Source organism: Perissodus microlepis, chromosome 13, assembly GCF_051167445.1.
Source record: "Perissodus microlepis isolate ML-2025 ecotype Zambia chromosome 13, ASM5116744v1, whole genome shotgun sequence".
Taxonomy (NCBI): Eukaryota; Metazoa; Chordata; class Actinopteri; order Cichliformes; family Cichlidae; genus Perissodus; species Perissodus microlepis.
Genome location: NC_140473.1, coordinates 7,779,624 through 7,796,387, shown reverse-complemented (window position 1 = coordinate 7,796,387; position 16,764 = coordinate 7,779,624). Strand labels below are relative to the sequence as shown.

Sequence of the window (16,764 nt, the reverse complement as noted above, 5' to 3'; positions counted from 1 at the left end):
CTGATGACGCTGTGCCGCTGTGAAATCTACCAATCTACCAGGCACCGCGTGCTTTGTAGATCTTCTCTCCGAGTCGCAGGAACGTCGCACGTTTTCACACCCACAACTGGATGTGAAATGCTGCGTTCAGAGACGCCACGTAAAAGACAATTCACCGTCATGTGAGTCCAGTAATGCCATGGAAACCACCGTATTTATTGAAATATTTACGCCTCGAGTCAGTGACCTTTACCCCAGAAATGTTTGACGAGCAGACACCAAAGTACCTTTTCGTAATAAATCTTAATTTATCGACATTTATTCAGATGTATGACTGTGCATTGCTCAGATCATTTCGGCATTTGAGTTTTCTTCAGCGGAGAACAATCAATTTTTTGGCAACCTAAAAAAAAGGTATCTAAAAACATATATTACTAAGGGTCACATTCTCTGATTCTCAGATAATTATAAAGACAGATAATGGCTCTCATTCCTTGATAGACACGTTCTTGTTTACAACTGGCTCATACTCGTTTACTTTTATTCTACTTAAAGTATACATATTTTAATATCAGTGAACGCCTCATTTAGCATTTTGTGTAACAAGACGAAATTTTGTCTAGAAGGGAAAACAGCGCCGCGGAGCTGCCGGGTACTGTAACTGCACAGCTAAATACACTAATTTTGAGTGGGATATCTTCTTTTGGAGACAATTAAAAAAGTAGTTGTACAGCTGCCGTTTTATTGATAAAATTAAATTGGTCGTCTTAAAAGAACATAAATAAAAAAGTTATTAAACTAGGTTGACTTGTGGAATAAGGCTAAACCAACACAATAACCCAGACACATTATGTGTTTTGCTCTTTTGTTGTTGTAGTGGTAACTGAAGTCCATGTAGTTAAATTGCCCTGGATAGTCTGTGCGTCACTTTTATCACATTTACAGTTGAGCACTTCATCTGTTTGTCATATAAAACCAGTAAAAACACCCTAAATATAATTCTTTTAGCCTGAAATGTATTTATTTTTTCCCCTAAAGAGACCCAAAATATACAAAATTCAAACATTTTAAATTTTTAGCCTGTGGTACAGGTGTTATCAAATCTTGTGCAATGAGGCTGTTCTGAGGTAAACCTGAAATTTTTATGTTTTGTGTTCTAAGTGTTACACTATAAAAAAAATGTTAATATCAATCATTATAGACGATAGTGATGATATTTTTTAATGATACAGAACTGAGCAGAGTGTTTAATGGATGTAATGGTTATAAATGTTTATATAATAATTCCAAATTGTTCACTTTTCACTTTCAATAAAACATATTTGAGTTATTATGACTGTTCTTTTTTCATTTCTTAAGTAAAAGAAGATATGATATTACTGATAATAGATGTTTTTCCTCTAAAAATGAGTGGCGTAATACCAGTAAAATAGATTCCCCCTGCTTTCTGAAACACTCATTAAGGATCAATCATATATTTAATGCTGTTCGATGGGAATTTTTATATTCTAAATAGATCTATTGTTCAAAATTGAATGTAGGCACTTGTTTTGAACGAAGTCTTGGCCAGGGTCAATTTTTACATGCATCTCACTATGTGTATATATCATATATACTATGATGTATACAAATAACCCAAATTAAACACCTGAAATATGACAGGTTTAAAAACTTCTCCAGAATTGTGCTTTTAGGCTAATTACAATTGTTTGGGATTTTGATATGGAAGCTTTCACCCTTTAGATTGTGTTACTTTCATCAAACAACTCAGCTGAACTGACTTTTTTTTTCTTTCTTTTTTTGTTAACTGTTCATTGTGATTCACAAGAGTTGTGAAAGAAATTGGGCAATTAGTGCATATGTTTGTTGAATTACAAGTTTATTAAATAATTTCTTTATTGTCTTACTGAATATACAACGCTGCAAATAAAATCATATTTTTGATTTATTCAGGTACGTTCCTGCTAGCAGACAGACAGGTAAGCGCAAATCCACCATATTTCTTTACGTGTTCTGTAGAAGACTAAAATAGTCTTCATAAATTAAAAACGCCAAGAGAAATAACTTTTTATAAATAGGTTATCTTTACTGTCTAAATCAAACATTTATAACTGATTAAAACCTTAATGTCACATGTCCCTTGAAGCTACCATCCCCTCGCTGAAAATTCAACATTTGCTCTTTTTTTATCTACAAAGAGCCGCTAATGAACACGAGGTTTCGCAAATAAGCTATCAGAAACAAAGAAAAAAACATTATGTAGTAGTTTAGAGGGTGAAAGGGGGCGACTTGCAGCCACCGTCCTATTTGTGTTTAAAATCTCCAATCTTTACAAAAAGACAAACTGTCTCCAAAGGACACCTATTCCGCTATAATTGGTGTACACTGTCTTCAAAAGCTGGGGTGAGAGGTACAATGCCTTGCCTGTGAAAGGAAACTCCAAAGCACATTAAAAGTGAATTACTTCTTGTGTAAAGTGTGTTCGGGGTCATGCTGGTCACGACGCGCGCACTTCTCCAAAAGCGCACACGTCTCCAAAGGCGCACTCCATACTTTCTAAAAGGCAGTCATATTGTTGAGGGGTCTCACAAGAGGTGTACATATGGCATCCGGGTTGCAATTAAATGTTTTTAAGATGTTTTTCCTTTCTTGAAGAAGTTTCCTTTTCCTTTTTTTCTCTCCCGGCAGCTCTTTGCTAGAAAGAACAAGAGGAGGGGGGCACATTGAATGGCTTCGCTGCTAGTTTGGGATGACAACAATCTGGTCAGCGAGTTGTTGGACTTTGATTGTCCCCCTCAAAACGTCCTTCAGACAAAAAGCCGAAGACGAAAATAAAGCCCCACCTGGTACCTCTGTTTGCTAAAATAATAATAAATAGATTTCGTTTAATAAATAAGCAAAGGAGACTGTAAAGTGAAGTAGCAGAGGAAGTATTAATCAGGAGCATCAGGCAGGTATCACCTGCTCGGTAGCTTGCTTAGTTTATTGTTAAATATTGTTAAATCACTTTTCGTACCAAGTCTGCTCCGATATCTACCATTACCACAGCAACTGGCCGCTTATGTTTGCCTATACTTTGCATAACAAGCAGGACACTACAGCACACTGATAAAAAATCAAGGAGAGAGACTGACAACTTCAACCCACACCTGTCCACGATATCCTAATATGGATTTGGCATCAATGAATATTTGTAAAGTGGTAATATTCAGTTTACTTTAGACTTTTCGGGCCTTTTATAACAGCAAGGCACCATCTCCTATCTCCCTAGTATATTTGTCCAGTTTATTGAAAGCATATGGTTATCAGATTGTTCCCAAAACACATATTTAGACAGAAAGTTAAGGAGAGCTTTTTGTGATCCTTTGTTGGCAATTGTAAATCATACTTGAGCCCCGCCACGCTTCCCTTTCCTCCCTTACCCAAGCTAAAACGTATCTGCTCACTGTTGACTCTTTTTTCTAATCTTTAATGTGTTAAAATAAAGTTTTATTAGAAAATAGCAACGCGTCACTGAATTGTGGCGATCTTGGACAAGTTTTTGGAGATGTCATAGCGCACAGACACAGGCTCACATTATAGAAGAAAACGAGCTTTTATTGTTGCGAAACACAAAAAGACCCTTTGTATCATCGATTTACACAGCGGATTTCACCTTCCCACCTCTCCTTTTTTAGTTTGCTCCATGCGTAATTGTCTTATCCAAATACCGGAGCTTTGCGCTCTAACGCAAGAAGCAAATGTTTATCCAAATATATGCCATTTAAAAACAACACTTGTTTAATATAGGTAAGGTTTTCTGAGCTAACAAAGAGGTAAAATAATCTTTAAAAAAGACTCATCGAAGCAATAAGTAAGGACCAACTTGTAGGAGCTTAAAGTTCTTTTACAGTCCGCCTTACCAGGTAGTGTGATGTGCGCAGAATCGCAAAGAGTCTCTCAATCTTTAACAATAAACAATAATAAAATAATAACTGCAGAGAACCTTTGCATTTTCTTCTTCATCTCGGTTTTTAGCGTACTCTGGTGCACATGGAGCTGATTTTAGAAGCCGGTCTGGCAATAATGTGCTCTGCATGGCATGTGCCGATGTTTTGAGTGCGTAAAATGTGGCATTAAAAGTACCTCTTATGGATAGAGATCGGATAATATTTCCAAAATAAAATTTTGTGTACAGTGATATTTAATTAAACACAGTACAAATATTGACTACGGTTCCACCTTTTGCGCATAAAACTAAACGTTGCTTATTTTAAACCATTGCGAAAGTCTTTTCATAAACACATTATGATTTATTATAACAATAAACGATAGTAAAGATGAAGACAGCTAGCCTTGAAAGCTTTAATGGGAAATAAAGGTAATCTGTAATCGAGTATCACATCATATATACAAGATCCATATTGTGTCTCGTGTCAAGCTTTTTTTTTTGCTAGACCAGCATCTCACTAGACAAGCGCATGACCTCACTAAACCGAGGTCAAAGCAAAGCTCACAAAATGTTTTGGTTTTCTTTTCCTACCAGGACCTCCAGCATTTGACCAGCAAAACAGGGAAATTAGTGAATAGCTGGCATAATGATAAATACAAGCAATAAACAGATATATTAAGATTCCCAGAGTGGTAGTTTAGGACCAGCACAATCCTGAACGCTGCATGTTTGTTGCCCCCAGACAAACTTATGGAAATCGGCTCGTAATGTTTACCTTCTCCAAGAAAAAAACACATGACCCTAGTCCATAAAATCGGAGTATTATTAGCCTGACATACATTCGTGGCACTTTGCCATCCACGTGTATTTAATTAACTATTACAATGAATACACAAAGAAATGCAAGCACACTGAAGGATGAGGGAGAGGGTGAAGGACTCGCTGCCTGGAAGCTGATTGGCCACTCGACGAGCGCTGTTGATTCAGGCGTCCACGGTGCAAAAACAGATAAGATAAAGGCCATATAAAGTGACAAGAGATGCGCATCCATCCCTCACTGTCACCTGCACATATACACTGTCTGCTGCCTCCAGCTACAAGAGCGGACTACGTCTTTATCCCAGCTTCGCCTGTCAGGAGTAGGCCTACAAACGTAAGTGCGACTACACTCATTCAGCAGAAGTTTCTTTATTTATTTTTAAAATGTGTCCTTTAATGTTTTTCAGATATTTCCTTTCTAGTTACTGGTGCAGTTGCATTGTTATTTTTAATCAGTTAAAACGTTTAACGAACTCAGGGTGTAGATACACGTTTCAGTCTCGTAGAAAAAATGGGAAACGTGATTTCCAGGGTTTGTGGCACATCTCAGGGCATCATTTGGAGTTTCTTTTTCTCTTTATAGCCAAGCTGTCTCATTGGCATCACTTTTGATTATTTTCTTCTTCGTCGGCACAGGATGTATCCTAAAGTAATCTGCGTCCCCGACGCCCTGCGCAGGTTTTCTCCAACACTGCGCAACCGAGTGAACGAGGCCGGTGACACTTCAGGAGACTCGCGAGGACAGCTCCCGCGAAAACCAGCGACTGTTACTCGAGACGTGTCCTCAGTGAAAACCCCCAAACACAGATGTGAGCAGTCCGGGCAGCGGGGCAGGCGAAGGATGAAGGCGAACGATAGAGAGCGCCACCGCATGCATAATCTGAACTCCGCCCTGGACGCGCTGAGGAGCATCCTGCCGGCTTTGCCAGAAGACGCGAAACTAACAAAGATCGAGACTCTGCGATTTGCCCGCAACTACATCTGGGCTCTGACCGAGACTCTCCGGATGGCAGACCAACACGCACACACTCAGGACTATCTGGCATCAGATCTGAGCAGCCCGGCAAGCGTTTTATCTGCCGAATGGGACTCAGCATCACCTTCAGAATGTGGTTATGGGACCATTGCTGACTTTAGCCACAGAAGCTCTCTCACCGTTGTTAATGAGATGAGCTGCAGAATCTTCCCAGGAGAGGAATCCAGCGCCATCCCCGTTACCTTTTGTTTCAAGTCCCTGTGTGCTGACAATGACCTGACGAGTATGTGGCACTTTTGACTCTCTATACCGCTCCATCTCACATAAAGAAGACATTTGGGTGCAAGCAGCAGTTCCCCATCCGCTTTAGCGAGGTTACGCTTAAGACCAGGTCCAAAGACATTAGTTTCCCATGTTCAGCGTTTATTCTTCAAAAGCACTTAAAGTTTTTTTGTTTTGCTTTTTTAAAAAAAAAAAAAAAAAAAAAAAAAAAAAAAAAAAGGAAAAAAAGACTTTCTGAAGCCACAACTGTCATTCAAATCATTCTTTGTGTTTGAAAGCAATTTAATGATCATGTGGCACCCCTAATATTTGCAACCCTACAATCAGTGTCACTAAAAGAACAGAAAAAGAGCACCAAGGGACAATTAAACCAGGACGACATGAGAGAATTTGTTCAAGCTAAAAAATATTTATTCGGCAATTATATTCAAATGTATTTTGCTGTATAAAACAATGTTTATTTATTCCATAAAAACTGTAGAAAACATTTTTTTCCTTTAACAGGGATGGGAATATTCTGGCTTTCTTTTGTTTCCATGATTCAAAAGACGCTGAAATGTACAAACAGTATCAAAACATAGTGGCTGTCATTCAAATTATTTTAAATGATACAAAAAAAAAAAGAAAAAAAAAGAAAAAGAAATGCCATCTTACAGTATTCACTGGTTTTTCTTTCTTATAGGCCAAAGTTTTTGTGCAAATCAACATTTTCAAACACGTAGTTCCTTACTGTCCTGCCTACCAGTGACAGTACTGAAGTATAGTGTGAAAGGAGACCAGTTCATAGTCTTACGAGTAGCATTAGCTAAATATTGTAAGTCTCGGTTTATGTCTTGGTGTCCTATAGTGGCGTGCAGTCCGAGGCCGAGCTCAGTGAGGGGAACTACTTGGGAAAGACCGTAACCACGTCGTAGCCCTCGGGTGGAGTCACTCGCTCGCGGGCGTGCGTCTCACAGTAAATCTGGTTCTCCACAAAGAAATGTCCCTTCTGTTTTAGGTTGACGTTGCAGTCTGTGCAGGTGTAGCACTCGGGATGACGGAACTTGTCCCTCAGCTTCACAACCATCCCTCTGAAGTGTAAATAAAAACAATAAGTGAGAATGGCAGTGAGGGTCGCTGTCTATAGGAAAGAGCATCTTCTGATCTAAGCTGATCAAGTTAGAAAACCTAAACACACATTTACTTTTAGATCTCAAAGGTGTTTTGGAGAAAGATGAACATCAGGAAATGTCTGAGTCAGAAATTAGGCCTGATTTATAATGTTTTGCTTGCCATTACAGGCACGTTCCATGTTCCCACTTCCCAAAACAGCACAGACATGAAAATGTCAGAAAATGAAGTGATACTCTCGTATAGTATCTCAAAAAGCAAAGGACTGAAATGACCCTGTGGGAGAAAAGATTCGGTGTCGTATTCTGTACACTAGGATTTTATAATCTGGCTTTAACATCCACAACCACGTTAAAAATAATGGTAAGAAACAAAAGCAATTAATCTATTGCTAAAAAAGACGCATATTATAAGCCAGCACTGGTGAACCCGTGGGCAGACCCGTTCCTGGTAAACCCCATGCTAAACCCTCGGCATGGCAGATTTAAGTAGAAGTTTCTAAACTTAGATCTTCTGATGGGACAGTGTGCTAAACATCTGTATAAAGTAAGGATTTTCAAGGATACTCTTAAAGAAAGGAAAATAAAACATTTATGAACTTTTCTAAAAATATAAAAAGCAAAATTAAAATATCTCCCAGCAGCAGGAATTAGGAAACAAGTGTGTTGTTGTTACTTCATTTGACCACAAGGTGGAGACAGTATTTCTCCCAAGTGCTGCTAGATTCAGATGAACACAATCTAGAGGCCTACAGAGTTCAATCTTGACCATAAAATACTTACACAATCCCAGATCCACATTTGTCACACAGGGGTAACTTCTCTGTGTTCCCCACTGATGCTCCAACCTTTGTTGTGGGTGCTTTCACACTCCTGAAGCCTGATGGTTTATCCGAGTCTCCTACAAACACCAAGAATAGACTGAAAATCTTGATTGGAACTAAAAGACAACAGTCTACCAAAAAGCTAACATTGTTTAAAAATAAAATATAAAAATCCCACATTGCACCTTAAAGTAAATGGAAAAAGCATGGTATCGGTACCTGTCTCAAGAATCTCCTGAAGCACCTTGAATGAAGCAGACTGTCGAGGAGGCTCGTCAGACTCTTGATTCTCCTGCAGCATCTTGTAGACTTCGGAATCTGCGACTATGGGCGGTCGCTTACCTGATGGCTCTGATGGAGCACTAGAAAGAAATTGGGCACGTTTCAGCAAGGAAAAAAAAAAAATCATATTCAGCAACAGTATTTTGATACATAATCAGACTGGCAGTAAAAGCCCAGGAGATCACAGTGCTGATTCAGCACGAAAAACCACCAATGAATGAACCTTCTCTTGTGTTTTACTTGTTTTAAACATAGACTTAAGTGACATCATTTTCTTAAGTCACTGGATTAGTAAATACTGGCTCCATCTGCTTGGAAGCAATATTCACACTTTAATGATTTGTTGAAGCACAGCAGCCTTTCGGGAGCTGGCCCGCTACTGTAAATTTTGCAGTTAGCAGTTACAGCCAAACAGTGTGTACATGTACTTCTCCTCCAGAAAGGATTCAAATAAATCACAGTGTGTTTAAGAGGTTTTGTGTATTTCAGTATTGAAGTAATCCTCTAAAACAAACGCAGTTCCAGTTTCCCCAATTCAAAATGAGTATTTGGAAAACTACTTAATGAAAAGCTAAGCTTGCATAATGATCTATTAAAGTCTTTCACAGAGTATCCAAACAACCAAGCAAATCAAAAAGGAAGATGCATACAAATTCATTTTTCAATTAAATGGAAACATTCTGAACTTGAGCCACGATTTACTGAGTCTACTGCCCACAACGATTATTTACTCTGTGACCCAAGCAGAGCCCAGCTGGACTAAACTCACTCATCCTCACATTTTCAATACTGATTGATTGCCATCACTTAAGCCCATCTTACTTGTTGGGGGGGTCATTAGCCGTAGTAATGGTCTTGACTTCATCCACAGCTGAGTTGAAGTCCTTGATATTCTCTGAAGAGTACAGCCCAGATGGATTATTGTACTGGTTAGTCACCACTTTGGAGCCGAAACCAGTGAAAGGCAGGGCGCTCCTGTTGTGGGTCGAGCCTATGTGTTTCACCTCCTGCAAAAACCAAGCTGCAAAAGTTAGGAGAGTGCAATATATATGAAATTCAAGCATAATTGAAACAAGCAATACTCTGTGCACACCTGATGAGCTATAAACTAAGTTTTTTTTCTTAATTGCGCATGTACAAACATGCAGTGTTTGCTAAGTGGGTTAGAAATATTGCTTAAAGTTTGAAAGTGACTGGCCTATTGTGTTTTAAGCTTCGCTTTCAATAACATTTTTCTTGAAAACAGACTTGGAAACTTTGAGCGGTTCTGTCTTTTTAAAGCAGCTTCCAGTCTGATACAAAGTCACACATAATTTAGCAGGATAATGACTGTGGACTCTGCCTTAATTATACCTACGTGGCTAACTTTAACGACAGATGCGTCATGACACTGGCATGCCATCACAGTGGGCATACAAATACCACCAAATCTAGCTCATGCTTCACAGTGGGAACACGGAAATGCCTCCAAATATAGCTCATGCTTCAAGCTTCTAAAAGTGCAAAATCTCCCCGAGTCTCTGCGAGCAAGATGACTTGCGCAAAGGAGCTGACAATACTTACATAAAACAAAAGAGTGAAGCAACAGATTCTAGAGAAGTGCTTGAAATATGTGTTAATATGTGTGTGGGAGAAACAAAAAAAACAAAACTCTAGTTTTGTGACTTGTGAAACACACACACACAGGGCCTGAGACACCGTTTCCTACATGAATTCATACTTTGGCCTCAACTTTCCACTCAGCGGGCAGGAACTGAGGCTTGCGTCAGGGCTTGGCTGATAAACTACTGTCTCCTAGGAAACCTCCTGTTGGCAAGTAAACAATGACTTCATCATGAACAGTAGTAGGATATAAATTAAAAAAAAAAAAAATCCCCAAGCCTTTGCAGGCATGGGGAGGGCAGCACTCTGGCTTCCAGAAACTGAACGGCTACTCGATTTCACTCTAAATGACAAAGCTGGAGGAGTCACTTTTTTAAAGTTCATATAGCTTTGATGCTGACACACACCCGTGGTTCTGACGCAAGATTCATCTTGTAGGGATGCGTCTTCCCCTCCTCAGATGACAGCGGCGACCACAGTTTTGTTTCTGACCTGAGAAAGACAGGAAGGCAAAACAAGGCTTGAAAGATGATCTGAGGATTCAGTAACATAAAAATGCCAGGATCGCCTGCGTGTTCCTGTGTATCAGCACGTGAACGCAATATTAGGGCTGTGTCTTTGAATGCAACAGAGCCCTTGCAGGCATGCTCATGTTCTTGTTTATCTTGCAGTTAAGCCCGTCCTTTCATGCATTCAATATGACATCGCTTAATGGGAGCAAACATATGTGGTTCCAACCGTCTGTCAAATCCCTTTTGATACGACTCCTCAAAAAGTCATCAGTCATGAGTAATTTACAAGACGACACAGCAGAGCGATGCGGGATTGCAACATGGTAAAAACCAGTAAAACAAACAGAACTGCTGTTTAAAAATCACTGAATAAACATGATGTCACTCGCTGAACACCTGGATTGCAGCTGAGCCGTCTCACATTACTCACTTTTTTTCTCCGAGCCTATGGCTATGGCACATTTAGACACAGCTTACCTGTCTATGGAGAGCACCATTTCCTCTATGCAGCCCTTTATCTTGTTCTGCGCCTCCAAGTGAGTCATGTTCTCTGTTGGTTCACCGTCGATGGCAAGAATTATATCCCCGATGCATAGATTTGCTTGGGCTGCTTTACTCCCGGGGTTGACCTACAACACAGGACATAGAAATTATAAAATTAGAAGCCACTTGTGCACCATAATTACGAATATATGGAAAACGCACCTTCTAATTACAGCCTAAAGGCTTCCAAGTCAAAAGAGGAGAGTGTCATTGTTTTAAACCTGACCTTCAAGAACCTTTAAGCAGCTGTCTTTGTTAACAGTAAACAGAAGCAAAGGCACTTGCAGAGTCAGGATAAAAGCTTCCTGGAGCCCAGATTCTCTATCTGAGATAAAGGCCTAAAGCAGGGAGAGGGACCAGTACAGTCCAGGAATTCCTAATCACTTTTCCATGGGTGGGGTGGCCTGACCACAGTAATAACCTTCACAAGAGGGGAAAAATGCAGTGTAGGCTCAGACAAAGCACACAGAGGAGTGCTTTACTAGCTATAATCCGGTTCATTACTGCCACCAGAGCAGCACCCTGTATGAAGCTTAATAAAATCTTAGCGCTAATGAACACCAGTGAGGTGTGTCAGCTGTCAGCTCCTGACAAAGAGGCTCGAATGGGTCCATGGTCACTCAGTGATGTCAAAGCATGGAGTTTAAACTTTTAAAATCACAAATCAAATCAAATGTTAAGCAAATTCTGTAAGAGACAAAATATGACAACCATTGTTTGGGATTAGTGCATTTCTGGTTCGGCTATTATTAAACTACTGTTTTAAAGTAGCTTTAACTCTCAGTTAAAGACTGAAAAAGATACATAAAATCATAATTCATCAGCAAAAATATATTTTACCTTAGATAAAAATGTATGTTTTTAAATATTAAGTGGGGTCCACGGACCACCGCGTTTGCTCCTTGAGGTAGCACTAGCAAAAATTGCCGCTAACTTAACTTTTAATTACAATAAACTGAGAAAGCTAACGCTAGTTTAGCCGTTCGTTAGCCCTCCGGTTAACACAAGCTAACCGTTAATCGTCAACCAGCCTTCAGTAAAGTCGCGGGGAAACAATAAGAGGTGAGAGTCCAGGTGCGGTTACACTGAAATGCGGGGGAGAAACTAACATTAAAACGAACTTACCCGGGAAATAGCCAGTGGCTGCTCGAAGTCCTTTCCTCCAACCAGCCTGAACCCCCAGGGGCCGGGACCCTGCAACGCCACACGGAGAGGCATGGTGTGAAAGTTTTGAAACAGAGCCGACGGTGGTTAAGGAGCTGCCTCAGACCTCTGGTTCACTTCCTACTGCAATATGACGTGGAGTAATCAATGGTCAAAAGTTTGAGGCTGACTGCAACTCCACCGCATTAGTGGAGGGGGAGGACCCTCGGATTACAGTTGGACGAATAGATTTTGAAGTTTCCTCCCTGATAAGTGAGACCGAAGATCGTGTATGAAGAAGATGGATCACTCGCGTACATCTGTGTACTCGCGCATACGCCACTGACGTGCAGAATTGTAGGATTAAGCCACCATACTGGGTGAGTAAGCCCCTTGGACACAGCGACTGAGTAGTGGCCATCATTTTCTTCGTCACGTGTTTATCTTATTAAGAAAATCTGAAGCAATGAAAATACTGTTGTGTGGCTTATGACACTAGTTATCAGGGTCCCTTCCCAGGGCTTCAACTCACACCTTGCCCTAGGTGACCTCGATAGGGTGGGGCAAGCTCTCACAGTTGTTTCACCCTTATTTATTTGTTTGTTTAACCTTTCTTTTATTTAACCATGAAGTCGTTTAAGATTAACATCATATTTTCAAGGGAAACCTGGTTTCAACCCCCAGTGATGGCAATGACCCACGCCTTTCTCCACACAACTCACACGATCAATATGGTTCCTTCAGGACCACCTCCAAAGAGGACACTGCCTTTATGGGTTAAATGCTTGGGAAACTCCACCTTTTGTTTTTAGAACAGAAGAAATGTCTTGTATGAGGGCCGAAACGTCTTCACAAACTTAAAAAAAGACCAGTTGCCTTCTTTTTCTCAAGCTCTCAAGACCAACATGACCTGGATGACTGAGAATCTACACAAACATGGTTAGACTTGAGCATGACGTGTAAGTGATTTCAGGATTCACAATCTTTGCACTGCTAATGGCCGCATTAGTAATGCTGGTGTGATAAAGAGAATGCATGTTTGAGCCTGTAATTCTGCCTGGAGCAGTTAAAGCTCAATCAAGTCACTTTACATTGTTGTGATTATTAAAATCAAACTTTTCCTGGTACTGGTCTGGTGTTGAATGTGCAAGGGTGTCTTTAGTATTGCTGCTAAGGTTAAAAGAAGCATGTGAAGACTGAATCTGCGCTGGACTGGGAGTAAGTTGTTTCGTTTTAGATGTGTTTCTGTAAGGACTGCTAAAGTCAGCATGTCTGCTTGAAGGTGAACCACCATATGTGATGGATGAATCACATCCTGACTGGGCTTCAACACTTTGCTTGAGTAACTCTGAAGCACACCCTGCACACTCATAGCGCCCGCATTAGTGGAGCATGATGGATCCAAAACACAAGCAGAGGATGAGGATTAGAAGGGTCAATCCTTCATAAATGCAGAAGAAAAATGATGGCAAAGAAAACATTTGGAGGAAAAAATACTACAAGAAGTCACTAATTTTATTACATCTGTAGTTGTTATTAATTCTTGTTAATTATGTTTTTATCTTGTCACTTTAAGCCTTGATTATACTGAGACACGGGCAGCTGGAAACACCTCCTGCAGACTAGTAAATCCTGTTACCCTTCTTTGAAGTCTTTACAGACGAGTCCACGTGGTCACAAAAACAGGCAGGCACGTGGATGTCTGCACAGCTTAGCCCTTTTGGAATTTTTACTTGTGTTGGAGTTGTTTATTTTTTTAAGAGTGCCGATGTGAAGCACTGAAGCAAGCTATAGCTTGGTCCCAATTCAGTGACTGCATCCTTCCAATGCTACAGAGGAAGAGGAAAGGACGGTACTGAACAGGCCAGGCAGATGTGTATGGACACAACCGTGGTAACGTAAATGAAGCATATAGAGTCTACAGAGGGGCAAACGTGCCAGTGTAAACACGCTCCCCTGCAAAATCCCAACTACACATTGCTTGTCATGGATGATGCTGCTGATTGGTTGACAAATGGGCCAAGTTCACCAGAAATGGGTTTCCATAGCCGAGCAGGTAAGAGTGGGTTGCCACTCAAATTCATATGCATGTGTAGGCAGACGGGTGAATACTTCAAAGATCTTTATCCTATAACTTGCATTTTTTAATGCTCGTTGTGCCTTGAATTACATTTTTTTTGTTGATGTACATAAGTAAATGTGATTAATCTCTCTGTTTTTTTATTTATTGTTCTTTATCGGCACATACATCCACCCATAATCTTCGGCTCATAAAAATCGGGAGTCTATCCCAGTGGAAAATGTTAATTGATGACTATCCAAATACAGTTCATGAATAAATCACACCTCTAAATATCAGTACCATACAATTTCCTTATTGAAAGAAAACACTAACTTAAATCACAGTGGTCTAATCTTCCTTTACTAGCAGTAAGCAGAAGAAATTAATTTTTATATTAAGCAGCTCCACTGCAGTAGCTATGGTGACCCATTTGTTATCATCACATCAGAACGATTACTTCTGAAGAGACCCCACGGACAGCAGCTTCTTTCCAACAGAGATTGCTTGATCTCCAGGAACTCCTTTAAATTCAGCTGGCCTTTTAGGGCCTTTCGTTTAATTTCTCTGGTGCTCTTGCTTCCTCCCCTGTCCAAAGACATGCATGTTAACTGGTGATTCTAACCGGGCTATTGGTGAGGGCTCGATAAGGTGTTTACAGCGTGTGGAATAAAACAAATCAAAGTCTAAAACACTTTGAGTGGTCAGTAATGCTAGAAAAGCATTACATTGTATGATGACAGCTGTGCTTTTGTGCACACCACAGCAGTTTAACCACTGGAAGGCCACAGCTTCACTGTGTCCATGAAATGCTGCTGTGTTAACCTAGAAGCTGGAAGCTAAAGGTGTTCAGGCAGGAACTTTGTGTTGTTGAACATAACTGAGACCCTTTTTTGGAGGAACTTGTAGTGTTTCCTCAGAATAATGAGGAAGATGTGAAGCACTTTGCCAACTCATGCTCTGCGGCTTGACGAACTGATCGGCCTGATTGCTCACTTTAAAAAAAAAACACCATTTAATTTTCATCCTCGTGGTGAATGACTGTGTAACACTGTGAAGATACTGATACAACTCAGAAGTGCTGTAGTTCCTGTGTTACCGAGAAGATGCACAAAGTAATTCAGAATAACATCATATGAAATTGCAGGACACTGCCGATCCTCCCATTCAGTGAAGGTTGATAATACAGTACTGTAAAGTATTATCATTGCATTTGGTCAGCTACAACACCTAAGGTGACAATTTACTACTGATTCTTGGTATCAAAAGAGGCCTACGCTTGGATGTACAAATAAGAGGACCACAATTGATGGCAAGTATTAAAACACAAAATAATATCAAAGATTTTGCATCATACACTGTGAAGTTTGACCAAAAAAGGGGAAGAAATTAAACATTCTTTGCTTTTAATTTAATTTTTCATTATTATTAAACTGATATTAAACAACAAAAAAGTGCAACTTTGCGATGACCACATTATTTTTAATGTAAGGACGTTTCTCTGAAAGCAGAGCAGAGTGGTACCTCTTCGTGTTTTGGACCTCTCACAAGAGCTTCAGTTTGTTTTAGAGACGTCGGCCTGCCCTTGCGTCACCGTGTTATGTGCAAACTTACCATTTATGGTAGAGCTAAATCCCAGGATGTGGAATGTGCCGCTCCCAAAAACTGAATTCCTGCCAGAGGGCCTCTGCTGAAAGTGGAGGAAAAAAATAAAGGGGGGGCAAGGCGGCCAAACTGAATGAAACACGTCCTTTCTTGTGGGTTTTGCTTTGTAATGTTAGGTATGCCAAAAAGTCTGTGAGCCTGTTTTAAAGTGACGCTGTTATCAGTTCAAGTGGATAGGTACGGATCAAGTGCTTCTGGCTGTTCTGTCAGCAGGACTCTGAGCGGCTTTCAGCATTTGTTCACTGTGATTACAGGAGTCTGACATTCATTGCTTCATTTCACCCAACAGCATTCACCCACTTTCCTGAGTGCAGCCACAACACTGCACTACATCAGAAATGATCATCAGATAACACAGCTGACGTTCAGCAGTCCAGAGGTGAACAGCTCCCCTTCGAACCTGTCTTGTAGGCAAAGTTTGAAGATCTGCTTTTTCAAAACAAACAAACCAAACATAACCCCCACACCCACCGGCCACTTCATTAGTTACACCTTGCTGATACTGGGTTGGCCTTCATCTGGCACAGATTCAACAAGGTGCTGCATTCTTCAGATTCTGGTTCACGCTCACATGATAACATCACACAGTTTACATCATGCAAATCTCCCGTTCCACTACATTCCCAAGGTGCTCTATTAGATTGAACTCACTGACATGTTCAAGAAACCAGTTTGAAATGATTTAAGCTTTAGGACACCGGGGCATTATTTTGCTGGAAAGAACCATCAGAAGATGGGTACACTGTAGTTTTTCAGTTTCCTGTTTTTAACTGTCAGCAGTGGGGTCTTCCGCTGCTGTAGCACATCTGCTTCAAGGTTTGATATGTGCATTCAGAGATGCTCTTCTGCATCCTTTGGTTGTAACAAAGTAACAAATAACACAAAGTATTATTTGAATCAGAGATTTTCCCTTTTTCAGATCATTCTCTGCAAACCCAGAGATGGCTGTGCTGGAAAATCCCAGCTGATCAGCAGTTTCTGAAATACTCAGACGAACCTGACTGGCATGACCATGCTACATTCACAGTCATTAAATCA

The 16,764-nt window shown here is 40.3% G+C and overlaps 2 protein-coding genes across 2 annotated transcripts; one reads left to right on the top strand and one right to left on the bottom strand.

Annotated features, from left to right (window-relative positions):
* Positions 1-4,980: 4,980 nt before the first annotated feature.
* neurog3 (neurogenin 3) lies at positions 4,981-6,200 on the top strand. The gene is made up of 2 exons (XM_084949154.1): positions 4,981-5,063; positions 5,366-6,200. The coding sequence occupies exon 2, from the start codon at positions 5,367-5,369 to the stop codon at positions 6,003-6,005; it is 639 nt and encodes a 212-aa protein (XP_084805280.1). The 5' UTR covers positions 4,981-5,063; position 5,366; the 3' UTR covers positions 6,006-6,200.
* On the bottom strand, positions 6,195-12,237 carry pdlim1 (PDZ and LIM domain 1 (elfin)). Its single transcript, XM_084949153.1, has 7 exons — positions 11,985-12,237; positions 10,794-10,945; positions 10,212-10,296; positions 9,025-9,209; positions 8,140-8,282; positions 7,880-7,997; positions 6,195-7,057 (listed from the first exon to the last, which is right to left on the bottom strand). The coding sequence occupies exons 1-7, from the start codon at positions 12,075-12,077 to the stop codon at positions 6,871-6,873; spliced, it is 963 nt and encodes a 320-aa protein (XP_084805279.1). The 5' UTR covers positions 12,078-12,237; the 3' UTR covers positions 6,195-6,870.
* Positions 12,238-16,764: the final 4,527 nt, after the last annotated feature.